Source organism: Melozone crissalis, unplaced genomic scaffold, assembly GCF_028551555.1.
Source record: "Melozone crissalis strain CALT ecotype California unplaced genomic scaffold, PUWL_Pcris_2 ptg000016l_1, whole genome shotgun sequence".
Taxonomy (NCBI): domain Eukaryota; kingdom Metazoa; phylum Chordata; class Aves; order Passeriformes; family Passerellidae; genus Melozone; species Melozone crissalis.
In genome coordinates this window covers 20,302,061-20,322,639 of record NW_026535794.1, presented here as the reverse complement: position 1 = coordinate 20,322,639, position 20,579 = coordinate 20,302,061, and the positions used below count along the sequence as shown (strand labels likewise).

General features: G+C 38.7%; 1 protein-coding gene across 1 annotated transcript in view; it reads left to right on the top strand.

Moving 5' to 3' along the window:
• MALRD1 (MAM and LDL receptor class A domain containing 1) overlaps positions 1 to 20,579 on the top strand; it is a 234,212-nt gene that overhangs the window by 35,113 nt on the left and 178,520 nt on the right. The window contains exons 11-14 of the mRNA XM_054274046.1: positions 2,118 to 2,264; positions 5,158 to 5,267; positions 8,904 to 9,071; positions 11,029 to 11,149. Coding sequence (XP_054130021.1) covers positions 2,118 to 2,264; positions 5,158 to 5,267; positions 8,904 to 9,071; positions 11,029 to 11,149 — 546 coding nt within the window. The remainder of the gene's footprint in view (positions 1 to 2,117; positions 2,265 to 5,157; positions 5,268 to 8,903; positions 9,072 to 11,028; positions 11,150 to 20,579) is intronic.

Below are 20,579 nucleotides of genomic sequence, written 5' to 3'. Positions count from 1 at the left end.
GTTTGACTGGTAATTTGGAAAGTGCATTTCACTCAAGTTGAAGGGTAGCTGTTCTACAACATATTTACACTTTTAAATTGAAGTATCACTTCCAGATACTATATAGGGGCAACACTTGGGTTTGGTAATTGACTCTGGTCAGTGTTTCTTGGTAACTGGGTGCTTGTTTAGAGCTTTAAATTTCAAGTGAAAGGTGGATTAAAAAAAAAAAACCAACATTTAGCATCTAAAGTATGGTGAGCATTGCCATATTCTATTTCCTCTCCACCACCCAAAAGAAAAAAACCCAAACCAACCATCATCATCAACAAAAACCAAACCCAACCATGAACATCAACCAAAAAACATCCCAAAGTGCACCACCATGAATTGTCTTCCTACCTTTACAATTGTGTTCAGACTTGAATAAAGTTTGTAAAAATGACTGGACAAAATCAATTTCATTTGGGATCATGTTTTGCTCTGGATGCATATCTTCCCCCGACCCCCCCCCCCCCCCCCCGCTTATATATTCAGCCTAAAAAGGGATATTTAAACATTTCTTTCTATATCAATAGGGTTAGAAGAAATTGTACTGCAGGCTACCAATGTAAGAAATGCTGATTTCACCACACCTCTCATCCTGTTGAACAGCAAGGGCAGTGATGGGTTCTGATCATACAAAAGCTGGTCCCAAATGCCTCCAGTTAAAAGACAACATTAATTTAAAAAATGTTTCCATGCTAAAAACCTTTTAGAGGTGTAATATAATAGTTATTAGTACTATCTTGATCTTAGTTTCATATTTAAACAATTATTTTAACTCATTTTCTTTGGTGCTTACAGGGGTCATTTATGGATGTCTTTTTGGATGTTCCTGTGCAGGCACTGCAGTCAGCTGTTTATGCAGAAGACCTTTTGTGGGGTTTAGGGAGGCCAGGAGACAGAGATATTTAAGCAAAGAATGTTTGTCTTTTTGTGTCACATTGGTTCTCTCAAGACTGCTTAGCTAAGGAAAACAAAATGTCTAGATAAAGTATTAATCACCAAAACAGCTTAGTCTTGGATATCAATTTGCATATTCAACCTTAATGTACTAGCAATTGAAGTCTAATTAAAAAGATACCTTGTGAAAAGCATGAAAATTTAATCAAATAGGTTAGCCAAGTTTCATTGTAAACTAAATATGCTGCACTAAACAGAAAGCTATGCACCATCAAATTTTAATGTATATGGTGAAGCCAGATAAGAGTCACTCATATTTGTGGTTTATTTTCTACCTTAAGATTTAGCTGCTTAAATAACTATATTTCTGGGAAACTTTTACTATTTAACTTTGCTACAATGATACTTAAAGAAAGATGCATTTCATTTTGGTTTTGTACAATCTTAAAATTGGAGTAATATGTATGATCTTTTCTGAGGCTGATATGATCAGATAAATGTGCTGTGGAAGCAGAAGTGACAAATACAGTTCTAAAATAATGGTTGCAATTGCAATAAGTGACCCCAGGAGTTAAGTGTAGCACCTTGGGAAGCTGTTCTGGACCAGGAAAGAAAACTCTGGGTATAAAACTTTTCCATCAAAATAATTATTTGTACTCAATCAATGTAGGAGTGTGTGAAATTTTTATACAATTTAAATTGGTCTAATCCATACCAACTGAGAAAGTCGTCTTTCACTTTGCAATAAAAATTTCTAGGCAATCTGAATAATTGATAAATTTAAATCTCATTTTCAAAAATAAATTAAATGAAAGCTTAATTCATCTTTGCTTTCCATATATTTTAATCCCTAAATGCTTTTGATTTTTCTCACATGTTCATAACAAAATTACTGGTGCAATTCTTCTTTAAAAATATTTAATATCATTTTTATAATATCTCAGCAACCTATGTACAGGTCCTTACTATGTTTATTCTCTTATAGGTAGTTTGTTTCATGGTTCTGAGTTTGATTAGGAAAGGAAGGGCCTGCCCAACCTGTTATCTGTATTCTAGAACTAATTATCCCTCTGAATTACCCGAAACATATTTTTGCCTCTTCAACAGTCTAAGTACAAAACAGTCAGAGTTGTGGCATTAAACTCTTGCATCAAGTTCAACTTATTGATCCTCTGTTGTTGTTCTTACCACAGCTAATTACACCTTATGTGATTTTGAGACTGACCTCTGTGGATGGAAGCCACTGAGCAAAGGTGATGCTGACTGGAGCATAATGAAAGGACAGGCTCCCTGGGACAGAGCACTCCCTGGCAGAGGTCATGCAAACAATATGGGCCATGGTGAGAGTTATCATTATTTTTCTCCTTCTGTCATGAAAATTCCTACTTGTAAATGGTCACAGAGTGGTAATAAAAGCTGGTTTGAAATGGATGCCATGCTGTATGTAAATAACACAGGTAATATGCTACAGAAAGCCAGTCTGTTGGAGATAATATTTTTTAGCTGTGATCTAGTTACTCTGTCTTTGTAACCCTTATTTTTGGCTGGCACAATCAGTGAGGTATGAGACTCAGTGCAGTTTTTTTGAGATACTGAATTTTGAACTGACAGCTGACAGTTTTTGTGCATATCATAACCATTGTTTACCCAATATTCACATAGGGGCCGTTCTTGGAAGCATTATTTGGACAAACAGCTTTTTGTAGAGTGCAGTTAAATTAATCCATATTGTCTGGGAAAAATAGAGGGAGTATAATTTCCTTTAAAGAGTTGTCCTTCCTTCAGCCTATATTTGCCATACAATGTATTCAGCTGGAAAACCATTTCAGGAGAGGGCTGTTAATTTTCCAAAGTGAAAATGTTATTATAGCACACTCCATAAAAATAAAACTACCAAGCACGTTTTTCATTGTCAAATAATATTGACAAGTATTCTATGACTTAAATTTTATTAAAATGTATCTATTGCACTGCTTCCAGTGGAGATAAGATTGAAATCTGGGTCCAGAGCCCCTTTAATTTAGATTTAATTATTTATGTATAATATCTGCAGCCAGACCTCTATGCTTCTCTTCCATGCTCATGTTAAAGAAATGTGACATTTAAGTATTCCTCCTCAGCTATAGGAACCTCAGGATTAAAAGTCACCTGAGCAACAGTAGTGGGTAAAGTATGTGAGTGCCTGCTATAGGATGATTCTAAACTAACAGTCATATTTTGTCCACTGCTCCTCATGTGATGAAGTGCACCAAAGTTACTACTCACTTTTCTCAGCATCTGTTTGATATTTCATTTTATTTTCTCTGTAGGGTGGGACTGGGTCCGCATTACTGCACCTTACATTAACACTTTAAGTTAACACCAACGTGCTGTGTTGGAGGTTTCCAACTCTCAAAGCTCCAGAAGGGTGCACTGATCTGTGTCCTTCTCTGCTCTAGGTGCTGATGAGGTCTGAGGGGTAATGTGGTGAGAAGGAAGGCAGCTGGCAGCCTCAGTATCACATTAACATCACCCATGTGGAGCTATGGGCTGCTTCACTTCAGCTGCTTTGACGCCTGAATTTTTACAAGCTTGTTTCAGTGTTGCTGCAGGTTGAAGCCTCAAGCAGATTTGGAGGTTACTCTGCCCCACCTCTCAAGCCCAGTAATGTTGCATTCTCTGATTAAATCAGCTGAAAAGGTACTTCTGAGGTGGTTTTGTACCAATCTATCATTGTGCCTGCTACAGCCACGACTTCAGAATTAGGATTCCAGAATCTGAGCAAGTTTTTGCCAGCATTAAATCACCATAATTCAGGTTGCAACTGTTCCTTTAGTACCACAGAGTGGTTATCTCCCTTCTCTCCTGGGGAGGGCAGTAGCAAATTTTGATTAATGAAGATCTTAACAAGGCTACAGTAGAGGCTCAGCTGCAAATTAAAGAGGGTCCTTTGAAGTACCCTTGCATTCCAATGAGGGGAGCTTCCCTCATGCTGTGGAATGCAGCGTTGCTGTTTGTACAGGGAGCTGGAATGGTCCCCTCTTTGTGCCAACCTTGCTAAAGCAATGCCATTATTCACGTGGGGCTGGATCTTGGCTTCATTACAGATCCATGGGAAATAAGTGGCTAAGGAGTATGACTGTGGCAGCACAATAGCTGATTTTCCAAGATGTAAGGCAATATGTGTAATATAAATGCTCAAAAAAGACTGAGCCTTTAGTGTTGTTTTGCATAGACTTTCATGAAAAAGTCTCAGTATTCAGCAAAGGCAGCACTGACGGCATTCAAAATATGCTGCTTTAGGGCCCCTTGAAAATGTTTATCCTTCCCTACCTTTGTCTGAAGCACATCTGCTGTAGTTCAAATCCAAATGCAGTGCATTTGCCAGAGTTCAGATTAGATCTTTAATTAAGCTTTCATCCCAACTAGCACAGACAACAATGTCAAGTCTGTGGACCCCATGAGAAAATACAGCTTTTTCCATTAGCTCTTGTGGTCTGCAACATTGTTAGCATGCTTAAAAGTGGCTGGGCTGTGATGAGAGTGAATACTGTACCCTAAAGGAAATAATTTCTGGTTTAAATTCTGTTTGAAACAATATTTAAGCCAATTAAAACGTGTCCTTTCGGGATCTTGGCTGAGGTCTCTGTTGCTTGATCTCCAGGCTGCTCCGTGTCACAGCTCCTCTGCTCTTCCCAGTCTGTGCAGAGAGTGGATGGGCAATGTGTGAAGGTGATGGGTAATACTTGTAGAGTTTTAAGGTGGGAGATCTTAAAGCTTTTGCTTGAGGAAAGCACATAAAAAATACTTCCAGTGTATATCTGCACAGTAATCCTCTCAGAGAAGCAACCCCTGAACTGCCTTTGAGGGGCTCTGTAGCCACTTCTTGGGTTTATGTGCACGCAGGCACCATGACAGGGTAGTCTCAGCAATGGCTGCCCAAAAAATCTTATTTCCTTCTCCCTCTCTCCTTGTCTTTGGAACCAGTCATGACAATTTTACAAGAGGGAAAAGCCAGGAGCATTTGGCAATTCTGTTTTGTCTTCACTCACATAGACATTGCTCGTCACAGCCTGTTATGACACCCTCCTCATTATCCACAGAGACTGAACTGATGGCAAAGCAGTTTAGATTGTTTTAATCTATGAATAAGCTTTATGTGTCTCATGAAGCATGTAGTTACCTCTCTGAAGTAGCTATTTGCCATTGGAGCATGACATATTTCTCCTACTTTAAAATAAAATTTATTTACAGGATCATTCATTTACTTCAGTGGATCACACCAGAGGAGCACAAAGATGGCCATGTCTCACCTGGGAAGCCCTTTCCTTGTCAGGCTTACCCCTGGGCTCTGCTGCTGCCAGGTAACAGTTTGATATGAACTGTCCCTGTCTTTGTGACCTATCCCTCAGCTGATGCAGGTCGGGTATTCCTCATGCTCTAAGTGCAGCTGCTGAGGGCTCTATTTCAATACCAGTGGAAGCAGTTAAAGACTAATGCTTTGAGAGGACAGAGAAGGCAACTTTTACTGTTTTCCTGCCAAATTTTTATATCTGATTATTACTATTCTTTCTCAAAGCACCCAGCAGTTGACTCAGATTTCAGGACATGCTCCAGGTTTTTGTGTACTTTGGCAAAGGTACCTGGATAATGATAACAGGGCTCCATCAAAAAGCCATTCTGTTTTCTGCAGGCAGGAAAGTCACATAACCAGGGATCCATAATGGGACACCTATGGTTTGAAGTCACTGTGTACATAGGCTGTGTTGGTGTGACCAACACCATACCCCATATATAGCTACCATACCCCAGACATGCACTAAAGTTTAATTCATGGTTTGAGGAGGATGCTTTTTAAGCTGATCAGTGCAGTAATTGGGAGTTACTTTGAAATGTGGATTTTTTTCAGATGTCTTGTGGCTCTGCAGACGAATGCAAAGCAACCAGCCAGGATAGTGGTTGAGCTGAAAACAAGACAGGTACCAGGAAAAAAATAATCAGGAAGGATAAAAAATGCAAAAATATTAGATGAAAAATGGAAATAGTTTTATAACTAGATGGTTTTAATTTTCAATAAAATTCTGTACTTTTAAAACAGAAATAAATATGAACAGCAACTATTCACTACATTCATAGCTGTATTTTTATATGTCCTTTTGGCCACTGAATAAAACTAATAGACATGGTTCAGTTTTATAACTTTTTTTTTCTTTTTATTTCTTCTTTCCCAAGGGTGTTTTAAAATTTATTTTCTATTCTGTAATTATTCAATGCTTCTGCCATACTTGGGAGAACTTAAGTTGTGTAGTTATGATGTGGTTTTCTTCTGAAACTGTATAATCCCTTCTCATTTAAAAAGTCAGAGAGAAGAAAAGGAAAAGACAGGGAAAGCTTGCCAAAATAATTTTATTATGTTCTGTGAAAAAAAAGAGGCTCTAAAGAAACAAAATGAAATTTAGACTGTTTGCTTAACTTTTAAGGCTCAATGTAGAACAGAAACTGTTAATTCCACTTGAGAAAACATTTTTCAAAAAAAAGAGAAAAAATCAGAAAAGAAGGAGATGCACTTAGAAGCCCCAACAAGTAGTAGAATTTTATTCCAGCAGGATCTAGGCTTCTTAGGTTTTATCTCATCGAAGGGACCAGAAACAAGTGCTAGCTTAGCTAAATCTGTTTTACTTGAAACTGCAGCTCACTTGGACTACGCACATCAGCGAGTTACCAGATCTCAGCTGAATGGCTGCCACTTGCAGCTGAGGAGCAGAAGCCTCTGAAACAATTCAAGAACAGTTCCTTGCAATCCCTTAAGGCAATCTCACAGTTCTTAATCTTCACGTGACTTCTTGGTGTTGTAGAAGGTCAGAAATAAAATAGATGCAGGATAAACTCAAGCAGAATGCTGCTGCAGGGAACTCAGAAGCCCTGAACCATCCCACAGAAGCCTTGTGTGTGTGCACTGCTCCTGGGACACCCAACAGCCTTTGTACTCACAGCACATTTGTTTAGACAGCTCCATCTCACTTTTGTTGACTTTGATGCTGGGTAGATAAGCACCTTTCAGATTCAGATTAATTTATCTTAGAAACCCTTAAGGCAAACTGGGCACCACTGATATTGAATCAATGAATTATTCTAGTAAGATCTATTGCAGAGTTTGGTCTGCATTCAAAATAAACACAGATGCAGTGGGGATGCACATATTTTTCTCGACTTCAAAGTCAGAAACAAACAAGTTTTATTATAAGTATGCATGTATTGAATGAATTTAAAATTCTTAGATCCAACAAAAGCTAGAGCAAGTTCTTACCTAACGGTACGTGTCTGTCAGAGAGTGTTTTTGAGGACTGGAAGTTTGGCTTTCTGCCACGTTATCCCTGCAGACTTTTATTTCTGGGAAAGAGCAACGAGCAGGCGTTGCTCACTAGGATGTGTTATGCTCTCTGCCTATTAATGTGAGATGATGCCCTCTGTTGGACATCCCACTGAGAGGATAAAAGGATCTACACAAAGAGATCTATGTTTATTGCTAGCTTTACAAGTTCTTTAGCTCCGGTTGATAAAAAAAAAGATGTTTGAGTTGAAGGGTAACAGATTTATATTGTTCCTTTCTGGTTAATTGAAGCTTAGAAGTAACTTCTTTCTGCAGCTTCTTTTTGTAGATGTAAGCTAAGAAACATCTTCATTTAGCTCAAGGTTTTGCACTTGCAGAAGCAAATTTCTAGTCCCAGCTCTGTGTTTATGGCTCTTTAATGGGCCCAATAGTCATTGTATAGTAGGTCATGTAGACATAAAGAAGGAAGGCAACATTATTTCTTATTTAATGAAAACATAAATTTGTTTGAAAAGCTGTTTGAAGGACAAAAGCCATCTAAATTGTTTGGAGTGTAATTCTTCAAACACCTCACTTTGGAAAGTGCTTGTATACCTGCTACTTTCTATTTCTTAAGCTTTTTTTGCTGGAGGAATGAGTTACATGAAAGTATTTCAATTTATTAATAAGGATCAAGACTATTTTATATAAGACATGATTTTCATGAGAGGTAGTAAAATTAAATTTTGAGAGGCTGAGTCTGCCAGACCTGAAGCTAGATGATATTAAAAAGCAGCAGTGTGTTTTAACAGGAATATTTCTGCATGACTGATCCAGCTCTTGTTTTACTTTCATGAAGAGACAAGTATTATCAATATCAAGGCTTTTGCAGGGAAGTAAGGATACTGCAGTTGAAGAAATTTTGATCTTTGTGTAGAGAAGCAGGAAGAACTCAGGGGGAAAGAAAAAAATTAGTCTTTGAAAATCTTATTTCTTTCCCTCGGTTCTCAGCTGAATTTTTGCCTGGGTATTATTAAAAAAAGAATGTATCAGTACAAAAAATAAATTAATTTATTAAATTACTCTGTATTGCAAGGGAGCGAACTGTGATTCTCACTGTATTCTCATCTTTTCTGCCTCACAACCAGTCTCACCCACATACAGTTTTTGTATTTTCCTCCCATATACTGGTCAATCTGCTTGTTCCAGGAGATGAATAGATTTTGAAAATCTGTCTTCTGTATTAATTTATGTTGATTTTGGAAATAACAGATCATAAGGTTTCCTTCATACAAGAATCTCAGTGATTGCTCTTCTGATATTAACATGCCTATAAAACTGTCATATATTCAGCATTTGTTAAGAAAAATAATCTTTGAGAAGTCTCTAGTTGCTTACTATGGTAAAGAATTTAAGAGAAGTAATATCATTCAGTCTGCATCAGTTGATACATAGAAGTTAAAAGTTAAATTGTAAAAATGAGCTATAGTTTTAAATATAGTTTTGTCTTTTAACTTGGTACTGCTCCTCAACATTCTGTGATCTCAAATATCCCCATCTTTCATGCCAAGTCTGTGCTTAGACCCATCATGTCTTCCTTTGTTGTGATGTACGTATGTTACTTGGTAATTACTTTATTTCAGATTGATTATATATTTTTTAAGCTTTTCATTAAAAAATCTTTCAACAGGTTAGATTTTGGTACTGGTTATCTCAAGATTCCCAGCTTTCTGTCTTTAAGAGGACTACATTAAATGGAAGTTTGGAAAAATTACATGACATTTCAGGATTGCCTGAGATGAACTGGAAAAAAGTTGATATACCTGTAGGAAATGTGGCTGAGAAATTACCTTTTCAGGTAACTATACATCACATTTGCATTGCTTTCAAAAAGATATTTTACTTTGGCCTTTAGGATTAACTTACTTTTAATGATGAAATATAAAAAGAGACTTTCTATTCTTTAATGGTCATATGAAAAAAAATTTAATTCAACTTTTTCCACAGATCCATCTATTAAATAGCATAGCCATTGTTTCAGTATTCTAAGCATTAGAATAACTTTTAGTAACAAACATCAAGGGACCCTAAAGATTATTTAGTTCCAACCCCCATTGGCAAGGACACCTTTCTTTTGACCAGGTTGGTCACAGCTCCATCCAGCCTGCCCTTGAACACTTCCAGGGATGGGGCATCCACAAATTTCCTGGGTAACATTCCAGTGCCTCACCACCCTCAAAGTAACAGATTTCTTCCCAATATCCAAACCCATTCTTTTTAAGTTTGAATCCATTCCCCTTGTCCTATTACTACATGACCTTGTAAGTAGTCCCTCTCCATCTTGTGGGCTCCCTTCAGGTGCTGAAGGCTGCAATTAGGTCATTTGAGAGCTTTCTCATTTTGAGGCTGAATAAACCCAATTCTCTTAGCCTTTCCTCACAGGAGAGGTGCTGCTTCCCTCTGATCAACTTGGTGACCTCTTCTACACTCACTCCAGTAGGTGCTGGGGACCCCAGAGCCTGACACAATACTCTGGGCTCTCACTAGGGCAGATTGGAGGGGCAGAATCCCCTCCCTGCCCTGCTGTTGACACTGCTTTTGGGGCAGCCCAGTGCAGGTTTGGCTCTCTGGGCTGTGAGTGCCCATGGCTGGGTCATGTCCGGCCTCTCACCCACAGCACCCCCAGGTCCCTCTGGGCAGGGCTGCTCTCAATCCCTTCATCCCCAGCCTGGATGGGCACTGGGGGTTACCCCAGCCCAGGGGCAGCCCCTTGCACTTGATCTGGTTGAACCTCATGAGATTCCCAAGGGCCACTTCTCGAGCTTGTCCAGGTCCCTCTGGATGGCATCCTGTCCTTCAGGCGTGTCAGCTGCACCACTCAGCTTGGTGCACCACTGCAAACTTGTTGAGGCTGCACTCGATCACATTAATGAAGATATTAAATGACACTGGTACAAATATGGACCCCTGAGGGGCATCACTTCTCACTGATGTTTGTCAGGACTCTGAGCTGTTGACCACCAAACTCTGGATATGACCATGCAACCAATTCTTTATCCACCTAACAGTCCCTCCATTAAATCCATCTCTCCCCAATTTAAGAGCAGGATGTTGTGGGGGCCATGGCAAAGGCTTTACAGAAGTCCAGATATGGGAGCCATAACCCTTCACTGATGCAGTCACTTCATCATAGAGGCCCTCTGGGTTGGTCAGGCAGGACTTGCCCTTGTTGAAGCCATGCTGGCTGTCTCAAGCCACCTCCCTGTTCTCCATGTGCCTTAGCATAACTTGTAGGAGGATCTGTTCCATGATCTGCCCAGACACAGAGGTGAGGTTGACAGTGCAGGTACTTCAAGCAATCCCTACATTTATCCCTATATTATCCCTACAATCTATCCCCACATTGCTAACTTCATCAGGCACAGTATAAATGAACACAATTAAATATTGGTGTAAATCATCATATTTGAATAGCTAATTTAAGAAGATATAATTTTTATGTGTTCCACCAGGAAGATCATTCATTCAATAGTGATGACTTTAAACAGTTTTGATTGAAGCAAGGTTATTTGGGTTGCATAACTTTCCCTAGGCAAAAATAGTTATGGCTTTGACAGTGGAGGAGCAAATTGCTGACCTGTCCAAATCGCAGTTGTAGTTTTTCCTGGCTGATGTTCAGAGTTGATTGTAGAAGCTATTTAGTTCCTGTGAAGAGGTCAGAAATTATAAATGAATATATAAATAAATGCGATTGTATGTTTGTGTCTTTTTATCATCTCACCTTTAATGAATTAACTTTTTTTCTGTTTTTACAGATTATCTTGCGAGGCACTATTCTAACAACAAATGCTACTGTTGCTATTGATGATATCAGTATAACAGGGGAATGTGTAATTGTGAATAGATCACTCCCAGGAGTCAGCCAGGAAAGTGAAGGTAAGTTTCATGGTTTTCAATACCTCTTCCCCAATGTCTGCTATATATAACTGTGATTTACTGACAACTTGAAGTTACTTTTTATAAAGTAGAGGATAATCTGAGAAAAAAGTCCATATGCTGTAGTCAGACATCTTCCTGGAAGTGTTCCAGGCTGTGTTGGATGGGTCTTTGCCCATGGCAGACTAGATGATCTTTAAGTCCTTCCCAATCCAAACCATTCTATAGTTCTATAATGAAGGCTTTCATCCTTGTGTTACACTTTAGCTGCTATAAGAAGTTTGCACTAATTCTGCAAAGTGAGCTCTGGTGGGAATTTCCTGCTACCACTTACTATGTAATACCTACTCACATTCATGTTTGGATGCAGAGGCAGAAGCATAGCATCCTAAATTTTGCACTAAAGAGCAAATTCTGCTGCTTTACCTTTAGGGCAAAAGGTTTCTCCCATCATTACTGCTAAATATCTGACATTATGAATGCCCACCAAACTCCTTTTTGTATCCACACTCTGTAGTCTTGAAGAGCCAATGGATGGAAATATAAAACAACCTAACCTGTCAGACTGCTGGTTGTGGTCCTCTTGATGCTAACAGCTGCTTTTGAAAAATGGCACGGGAACATATGCAGCCAGGGGTGATGTTGATAAGTTATAGTCATTAGGTATCTGAATTTAATATCCAAAAATTAAAAGGCGTAATAGAGAACTTCAGTGTTGTGTTTTTAAGGCTTCTCTGATCCCTATATACGGTGGGGTTGAGGTATTTAGAGAAACAGTTATTTACTTTAATTATTTTCCTTACAACTCCCTCATTTACCCATTAATCACAAAGATATTGTCTTTAGAAAGGAGGGGTTTTTTTAATTCCCATCTGGATAGAAATATGAGTATTTTAAAAAGTTAAGTTAAACAAAGAATAGGAAAAGCTGCTCATCATTCCTCTCACTTACTCACTTTCCAGAAATCTACTGAAGAAAAACCAGCAGACCCTGGCTTTTTTCTTCCCCATTCATTGAAATTTGGGTTTTTCTCTAGTGTCTAAATTGAGGTACAGGTTAGTAATGGTGCAGCACCCAATGTTGGCTTCTTGCAGCTTTCACTGTGACCTGAGCACAGAGAGAGAGCATGGCTACAGCAGAAAGGTTTGGTGCAAAACCTGCACCTGGTTCCCAGGGAAAAGCAGGGAGCTGTACCAGCCTCTGCCTCTGAGCAGGAGTCTGACTCTGTAGCACCAAGGTGTATTTGATAACTTTTCACATGAAAGTATGAATATTGTGGAGAGTAAGATTTAGTTTAACGCCATCAGACATTGAGATCAGCTGTGCTTCTTATCAGCTGTGATATAACCTAGTATACTGCATAGGTGCTGATCTGTTCCTTGTGCTGAGCATGTTGCTATATTAAAAGAAGATAAAAAGCACTTATAATTTTATATACTTGTGGGTTTACTTACATGTCTTTTTCTGATTTTAAAGGGGAAAGAGAATCTGCAGATGCTAATGCTTCATCTTTTTACTGTCCAGAGGGATTTTTTTCATGTGGGAATGGGCAATGTATTTCGCCTGATAAATTTTGTGATTTTAAGCCTGACTGCCCAAATAACCACGATGAAACCAAATGCCGTAAGTGAAAACTTTGAAATCTATGTTGTTAAGCTCCTGTGACTATGTTCCTTTGTCTTATTTGCAATGCTTTCATGACCTCATAAATCTTGAAATTTAATTAAAAGTAAAAGCTCTCGAGAAATAGTTACTTCACTTTGATTCTGTTCTGTGATTTTTCCCCTTTTAGTTTTCTGTAGCAACTACTTCTCTCGTAGCATTAAAATCAGAAGAAAAGGTTTTGATTAATTATTTAGTAGAAGATGGTCCTTCAAAAGTAGTATTTTATTTTATAATACTAATGCACTGGTCACAGATTAGCATTCAAATTGTATGCTTTATATACTTTAGATGGGAAGATGCCACAGTGGTACCACAGCTGTACCACGAGCCTGGTCACAGACACAATTTAAGCAGAGTCAGCGTCTTCTGTTTGGATGAGCTGTGACTCCTGTCAGGGCCACATGCCTGGGCTTTCCCTGCATGGAAACAAACACGTGGGAAAGCAGAGGGAGGTGATGCATCTCAGAATCCCTCTCCACTGTACAGTCAGCAGGGAGCTTGGAAATGTTTCAGGGTCTCTAATATGCAGCTTCAAAAGTCTTTTTGATTCATTCAGTTTCCTGCTTTGCATAAGAAATCACAGTTATACTTTGCACTTTTGAAAATGAGTCTCTTGCTTTGAACCACCAGCTTTGCCATAGAACTTGTGATGCCTTTTGAAAAGAGTTTCCATGAGCCTTATTTAATGCAAGTTTTCTTTTTAAAAATAGAGCATGATGCTTTCTAGCACAAATGACAGAAATATTGTAGACAAGATCCTCAAATTATTTTCTATGCCCTGTTATGCATCTAAAAACATAAACTTCTTTAGAGGCACTAATATAATCCAATTTCGCTGTTCATATTTTATGGTTTTTATTTGGAGATTTGAGAGTTGTTGCTCAGATAAACAAAGATCTATTTGACTATCAGCAGGTAAATTAAATAATTACAGCTTCTATGTAATTTCTCTTCAATTTTAGCATTGAATCTTCTTCAGCTAGAGCACTAATATTGAGAGTTTTAAGTGTTTAGAAAGACTACTATCCAAAATATACAGAAGTTTGACATATAAAACTACATTTTGTTTTAGTAGATAACAGTTTGCCTAGCTAAAATCAGAAATTACCATTGAGTGTTCACTAAGCAGAATATCTTTCCTCTTGTGGGCCAGAGTAAAAAAATTCTGATGTCATTGTGGCACAGCTGAGGCTGGAAGTCATATTTGAAGATTACTTAGTGGTTAAACACCACCCTGCTTGAAGCAGGACCACCAGAGCTGAATGCCCTGAGCTTGACAGATTTGGGTTGTGAATACCTACGAGAATGGAGACTACCCAGCCTGCCAGGACACCCTGTCCCAGTGTTTGATCAACCTCGCATTAAAACAAGTGTCTGTTACTTCTCGTTTCACTGGGCACAAGTCTGAAGAGTTTTTATTTATTTACTCCTTCTCTGTTCATATTATTAATATTAAAACACTCAGTTTTTAATTCACTTTATGTTTTTTCTACTTTAGTTATGATTACATACCTTATACAGCATTGGGTTATGATAGTCTGGATTTTTCTCACATTACCCTTTTTAAATTCAGGTAAAGGTTATTTGTTCTCTGACAAAATAATAACACTTCCAAATCAATAGTTTAATTAAAAATGTTCTAAATAGATTTAGCTGCATGCAACTTTCACTGCACTGGGATAGCAGTGAAGTGGTAGCTTTTAATCAAGAAAATTAAGATCTGGTTTTTGTGGCCATTTATATTTCCTTTTAACTATTCAGCCTTTGTTTCCATTTCAACACTGTACCTTTGCTTGAAGACAAATGTCCAGCTAGGTGTTCCTAGACCAGCCTTAATTACAAGTAGCCTATATGGCAACTGATTTTTTTTTCTTTTTCCTCTAATTATATGACTGAAGACTCTTTTATTATACCCAAGTCACATTTGTCAAGACAATACATTAACAATGCCATGCTAAAGGTTAAACTTTGGAACCATTATATTTATGGTGATCTTTGCTCTAAGTATATTGCTGACTTATAAATCATTGTTCCTGCTGAGGTGGCTCAATGTGTGCTAGCAGTACAGCTTGTAATGTGGGAAGCAGAATGTAGGTACACAAAGGACACTGCAAGCAGTTTGGCAAGTTGACTGTTTCCAAGCAATAAACTTGCCTTTCAGCACATTAATCTGGTAGTCTGCAGCACTAGAATAGCTCTTATAATTCTTTTCAAATAGTATTTCATCATCTTCCTGCTTATGTAGTGCATCGTTATTTTCTATATTTTCTTTGCATGTTCCTGCTCTTGGGTGCAAGCATTTCATATTTCTCCATTTTCCTTATTTCTGAAATTGGCTATGCATAGGTTTTTGTTCACCTCTTCCAACTACATTGTTGTTTTCACCAATATTAAGATTTTTCCCATGGTGTTCCATCTAATAGTGATTGCATGCACCTTGACCTTGTTAATGTTTTTCTCTTTGTATGAGAAGCAGGCAAGGATATTGCATGGGCTTAAAATGTCTTTCAAAATATGCTCCATTTAAATCTTATAATCTTAAATTCCAGCAAGATGATTTTGTTAGATGCTTGGGTCTACTACACCCACTGAATAAGCCAGATCTCCATACAATTTTTTTAACTCTCAATATCAATCCTTGAGATATCTCTTGATTTTCACTTCCACTCAAGTGAGTACCCTTTTTTTCTGTCAGGCCTGCAAGAATTCAGTTGCAGATTACCCCTTCTGGGATTGACAAAGTATTTTCTCTCTTGAGTGCTGCTACCCCTGACTATTAGATCACAGCTTTTCTTCTACAGATGAAGAATTTACTATGGCCATAAAGCTTTTATACTTTTTATACTTGACTTCCACGCATTAAAGCAGAGGAGAAATGGGACAGCCTTTTTCAAACTGCAGATTTACAGCAGTGACCTAACACACCTATCACATTGTGTGCTTGTGCTCTGGAAGATGGATGTGCAGCATGACTTCTGTGGTCTACATCCTATGCATTTGGTGTAGTCTAAATGCTCACTTTTGCACCCTAAGAATTATGTTGGTGGAATAAGAATAAGATCAGATTGAAAAGCAATCTGTTAACATAAATGTATTCTTGATATTCTGTCTGCCCTTTGCCTATTTCTCCCTTATGCTCTGTCTAATGTGTTTGTTCTTCTTTTTTTTTTTTTCTGTCTAATTATGGTGTAGATTATCAGGAATAATTATATGGGTTTCTATATAAAATAAATAAGAAATAATTTACATTTATATGAAATATAGCATGTTTTTAGAGGTTTATCCATGGTCACATGCTTTGAGGTCCTGACCTCGTGCACAGTCACTGATGTATTGAGGCATACCTGCTGCAGCACTGGCTCACCCACAGCCATAGATCCTCTGAGGTGTACTTTCTCCAGCATGGACTTAGCCTTCAGAGTTACACCTGCTGCCACACAGACATAACCATGGCCACAAGATGTACCTGCTGTGGCATGGGCTGTTCTCAGGCACAGACAGCCCAGGGAGTCCCAGTCCCACGTGGCCCCATCCGCAGGTCACGGTCCCCTTGGCTCGAGTCCACTCTGGAGTCCCAGCAGCAGCAGTGACCTGGCCATGTGCCAGCAGGCTCATCACCTGTGTTCTTATCAAAATGCTCCAGGCACAGCAGAGTAAGGAGATAAGCAGTCAGCAAGCAGCAGAAGCAAGAAGCAGCCAATGGTGAGCACCAGGAGTGTGAACAGTCAGGAAAGCAGCCCCATGGCGAACACAGGAGTGTGCCAATTAATATCTAAAAATCAATACAAGCTATACATTTGATCCACCACATTTCAATCACACTTTTCATTATCTCAAACCCTTCAAGATGCATGTGCCAGAAAAGACTGCCATGGCTGAACCCCCAGCTCAGCCCCACAGAGCTGCTGACACTCCCCTGGTGAGATGGGAGAGTGAATCACATGAGTAAAGGTGAGAAAACTCGTGGGTTTTAAAGACAGTTCAATAGGGAGAGCAAAAGTCATGCACACAAGCAAAGCAGAACAAGGATTTCATTCATCCTGCGGGCAGGCAGGTGTTCAGCCATCCCCAGGGGAGCAGGGCCCCATTACACATTATGGTGACTTGGGAAGATCAACATCATCACTTGGAGCATCTCCCCTGGTCTACTGCTGAGCGTGACACCACAGGATGCAGGCTATCTCTTTGTTCAGTTGGGATCAGCCTTCCTGGATGTGTCTCCTCACAGCTTTTTGTGCATTCCCTCCCTTGCTGGTGGGGCAGTGTGAGGAACAGGAGAGGCCTTGGCTCTATATAGATATTGCTCAGCAATAATTAAAATATCCCTGAAGAATCAAGACTGTTTCCAGCACAAATCCAAAGTATAGCCCTTTATCAGCTACTGTGAAGAAAATTAACTACACCTCAGCCCAAACCAGCACACATAAACACATGGTATTGTTTTGTGTTTATGTCTAAATGAAAGATGCATTTAATAGTTATTATTCTATGGTGTACAATTTAGGGCAGCACAAGCATGCTAAGGCTAGCCTTAAATGAAGTAATTCATAAATTGGACATAATCTATACGTTTGTACACAGTTTTATGTACCTTAATTTGAGTTAGAAGGCAAGTAAAGAGAAGGATGCACTTATTGGTTCTTAAAACCTACTTTAGTGGCATAATTGTTTAAAGACAAATATTATTTGGTTTCTAATGGTTACCTTCATATGAGTAATAAAAATCTCCTCAGTATTATAAGAAACATTCCATATATTTCCCACTTCTGCTCTAATTATACAGTAACTCTTCCTAAATCTCATTTTTAGAGTCAAACCTTGCATACCAAAATGTCTGTCTCATATGCTTGCTACTCTATTTCTGCCAGGCAAATCAGTAATTCTTAAAGGTGAAACAGCAGCCAGACCAGAGAGATGGGCTTAAGTTCAAGGAGTGAAAAGATTGCAGGTTGTAAATTAGAGAAGGTACCTAATACTGGAAGTGCCTAGATAACTGCATAAGAATCAGCTCATGAAAGTTAAATGGGGAAGGAATGGGACTGAAATCCCATCTACAGAGGAAGGAAAATACCTTTGACAGAGGATAAGAAATGGGCTGCAAAGGCTGCATTCCTTGAGCTTGCTGGTGTAGGAGAGAAGATACCAGGGGCTGGAAGAAGCCAGGGCAGGAGGGACCTTGGCTGCTCTGGGGGGAAACCTGAGAGCAGCTGATCAAAGTGTCAGGAGAGAGAAAAATAATGGGAGACTAAATGTCTGGTAAGAGAGAATAAAACAAGGAGAGAATGAGAATGAAGAATACAAATGTGGAACAGTGATATTTTGGGAGGGATCAGTATAGTATCTGGCTATTCAGTGACAGAGAGCTGAGACTGCATGAGAGGACCTGGATCAGGGAGCTGCTTGAGGAATTGAGGTAAGAGAGTGAGGATTTCCAGATTTTCAGTGATAGTTCGACTGAAATAAGGGGTCACATAAGAAAAGTTGTGTAATAGGTAAAATAGGAAATAAGCTGTGGAAAAGAAGAGCATTGAGGAAAGAGCAAGGACATTTTTCCAACAGAGACCACACACACTTTCAGAATTTCTATAGAACCCAGAAGTCATGAATCTAACTTGTCTACTTCTTTCAGCAAATATCTACATAGTATTTTTGGGGCAAAATCTATGTCTCATTTAATAGTTACTCATTTGGTTTCTAGCAAATTATGCACTTTGGTAAAAAATATTGAATGGGCTTTGGTGGCAGAGAAAACAGGGTAAATAACAAGAAGACCTGAATAGTGACCACTGGACCTTATTTTTGCATAGTTCAGTAAAAAGAAGAACTTTCCCTTCAGTTTTATACAATTTATTTTAGAATTTTTTCCCTCTGTAAAAATCTCAATCTTTTAAGTCCTACAGCTAAGTTAGGAGATATTTAATGCAGTTAGCTGTTAAAAATGTAGGTACACAGTGATATCACAAGATTTATTTACAACAAAACCTTTTTAATCTACATGTTTTGCCTTCCTTACAGGCAAAGCTATTTCTCATTTCACAAATAATGTACACTTTTGTGTTATGTACAAATCATGTCTGTCTAGTACTAAAAAGCCCACACGACTGAAATCACAAAGAAGTCTATTGCAATTTCATGGCTATTGAAATGGATTTCCCAACAGAATTCAGCAAAAGAAAATGTTCTGGAGTACTTTGTTCCTGTAGCCATCTATAGAGAAGACTACCACATCTGTTTGTTTTAAACCTTTATGTTTAAGTGTGGATATTTTGGTTCTGTTTTTTCAAAATAGTAGCAATTAATATTTGGAGGTGAAAATGGAGGGAAGGGGGAACTTTGCCTTGGATTTTGTAAAGATCAGATATGTTTGATCTTCAAGTAGTGACTTGCTTTTTGTCTTTTGTTTTTTTGTTTGTTTGTTCAGTTAGCAGTGCTTCTTGCTGATGAACTTTTGCAGTTATTTTTTTAACTGTTCTCTATTCAGTTTGTCACTGTAGAAATTAGGCCACAGCACCAGCAAATTATGGTGTTGTTTGATAGAGTGTATATAATGAAATTTGTAAATAGTATCTGGGATAGAAAATGTAAAAATGGGAAGGCAGGTGTGTTTGTACTATAAAAAGAGTTATAATTGTCTAAGATGACTGTGTCCAGAGTTAAACTGGTTCCTAGAACTAATGATAATTTTATTTTTGCCATTTATTGCAAATTTTGTCAATTTGCAATAAATTCCTAAATTTATGTTATAATTACTGTTTTATTGGAATATTAATCCCAATATTAGCAGTTGTATTGCGCCTGGGCCAGTCTGACCCTCGCTGCAGGGCCAAAGGCAGCAACTGTGGTGTAAATCACCCCAGAGATACCTGTGGCTTGCTGGTGGTTGCAGCAGGGCACTGAACAAGTACAGGCTTGTCAGGAACTCGTTTACCTCAGGATGAAAGCTTCAGGCGATGGTGAAGAGAAAAAGGGGGGGATTCTGCTGGAGGGTTTAATGTCCATAGGTTTATTCCATGGTTACAGAGGTCTGAACGTAGGCAACTGCTCCAACAGAATATGACTGCATGGTCTGATCACCTTTTTAAGCTCCCGGGGCAGGGGGAGGGGAGGGGACAGTGAGCACCAACCAGGTGAGAGGGGCGGGGTCTCAAGGGACGAGGGACACCTATACGGGCCAACGACCCCTGGGCATAGGGGCATCTTTTGAACTTGACCAACCACACGACGCCTTGCTGGAATGTTAAGCCTGATTGACAGGACTCACTCAGCATGGGGGCAAGGGGGAAGGGAGAGAGGTATAGGCACACCTGGGAAGGGACCCGGGAGTTTAAAACAGTTTACAACACACTGCTACACTGTTTGAAAATTAATTTAAAGTTTATTGGAATATATGAAGTTTTAGAAACATTTTTTAAATAAAGGAAGATATTATAAGCCAGTAATGATGATGTTATCTCTTCACCTGGATTTTTTTATTTATGATTCATTCTTTATAAACTTACATGGGCTGAAAGACAAGCAGAGATTTTGGGGGTTGTAGAGATTTATGAACTTCCATTCTTGAAGAAATGCTAGTATCTTAAACAATTGTTTTTAAAATACTGTTCTGAGCAAGACTGTTTATTAAGTTCATGTTAGGCATCACTCAGCTAACAGAGAAACTGCACATCTGATTTGTGAAGGTCTTAGAATAAAACTCCTTGAAACAGCAAGGGAAAAGTACTTTGCATAAGAACCCAAAATCAGAAAGAAATCTGGGGTTTTGTGG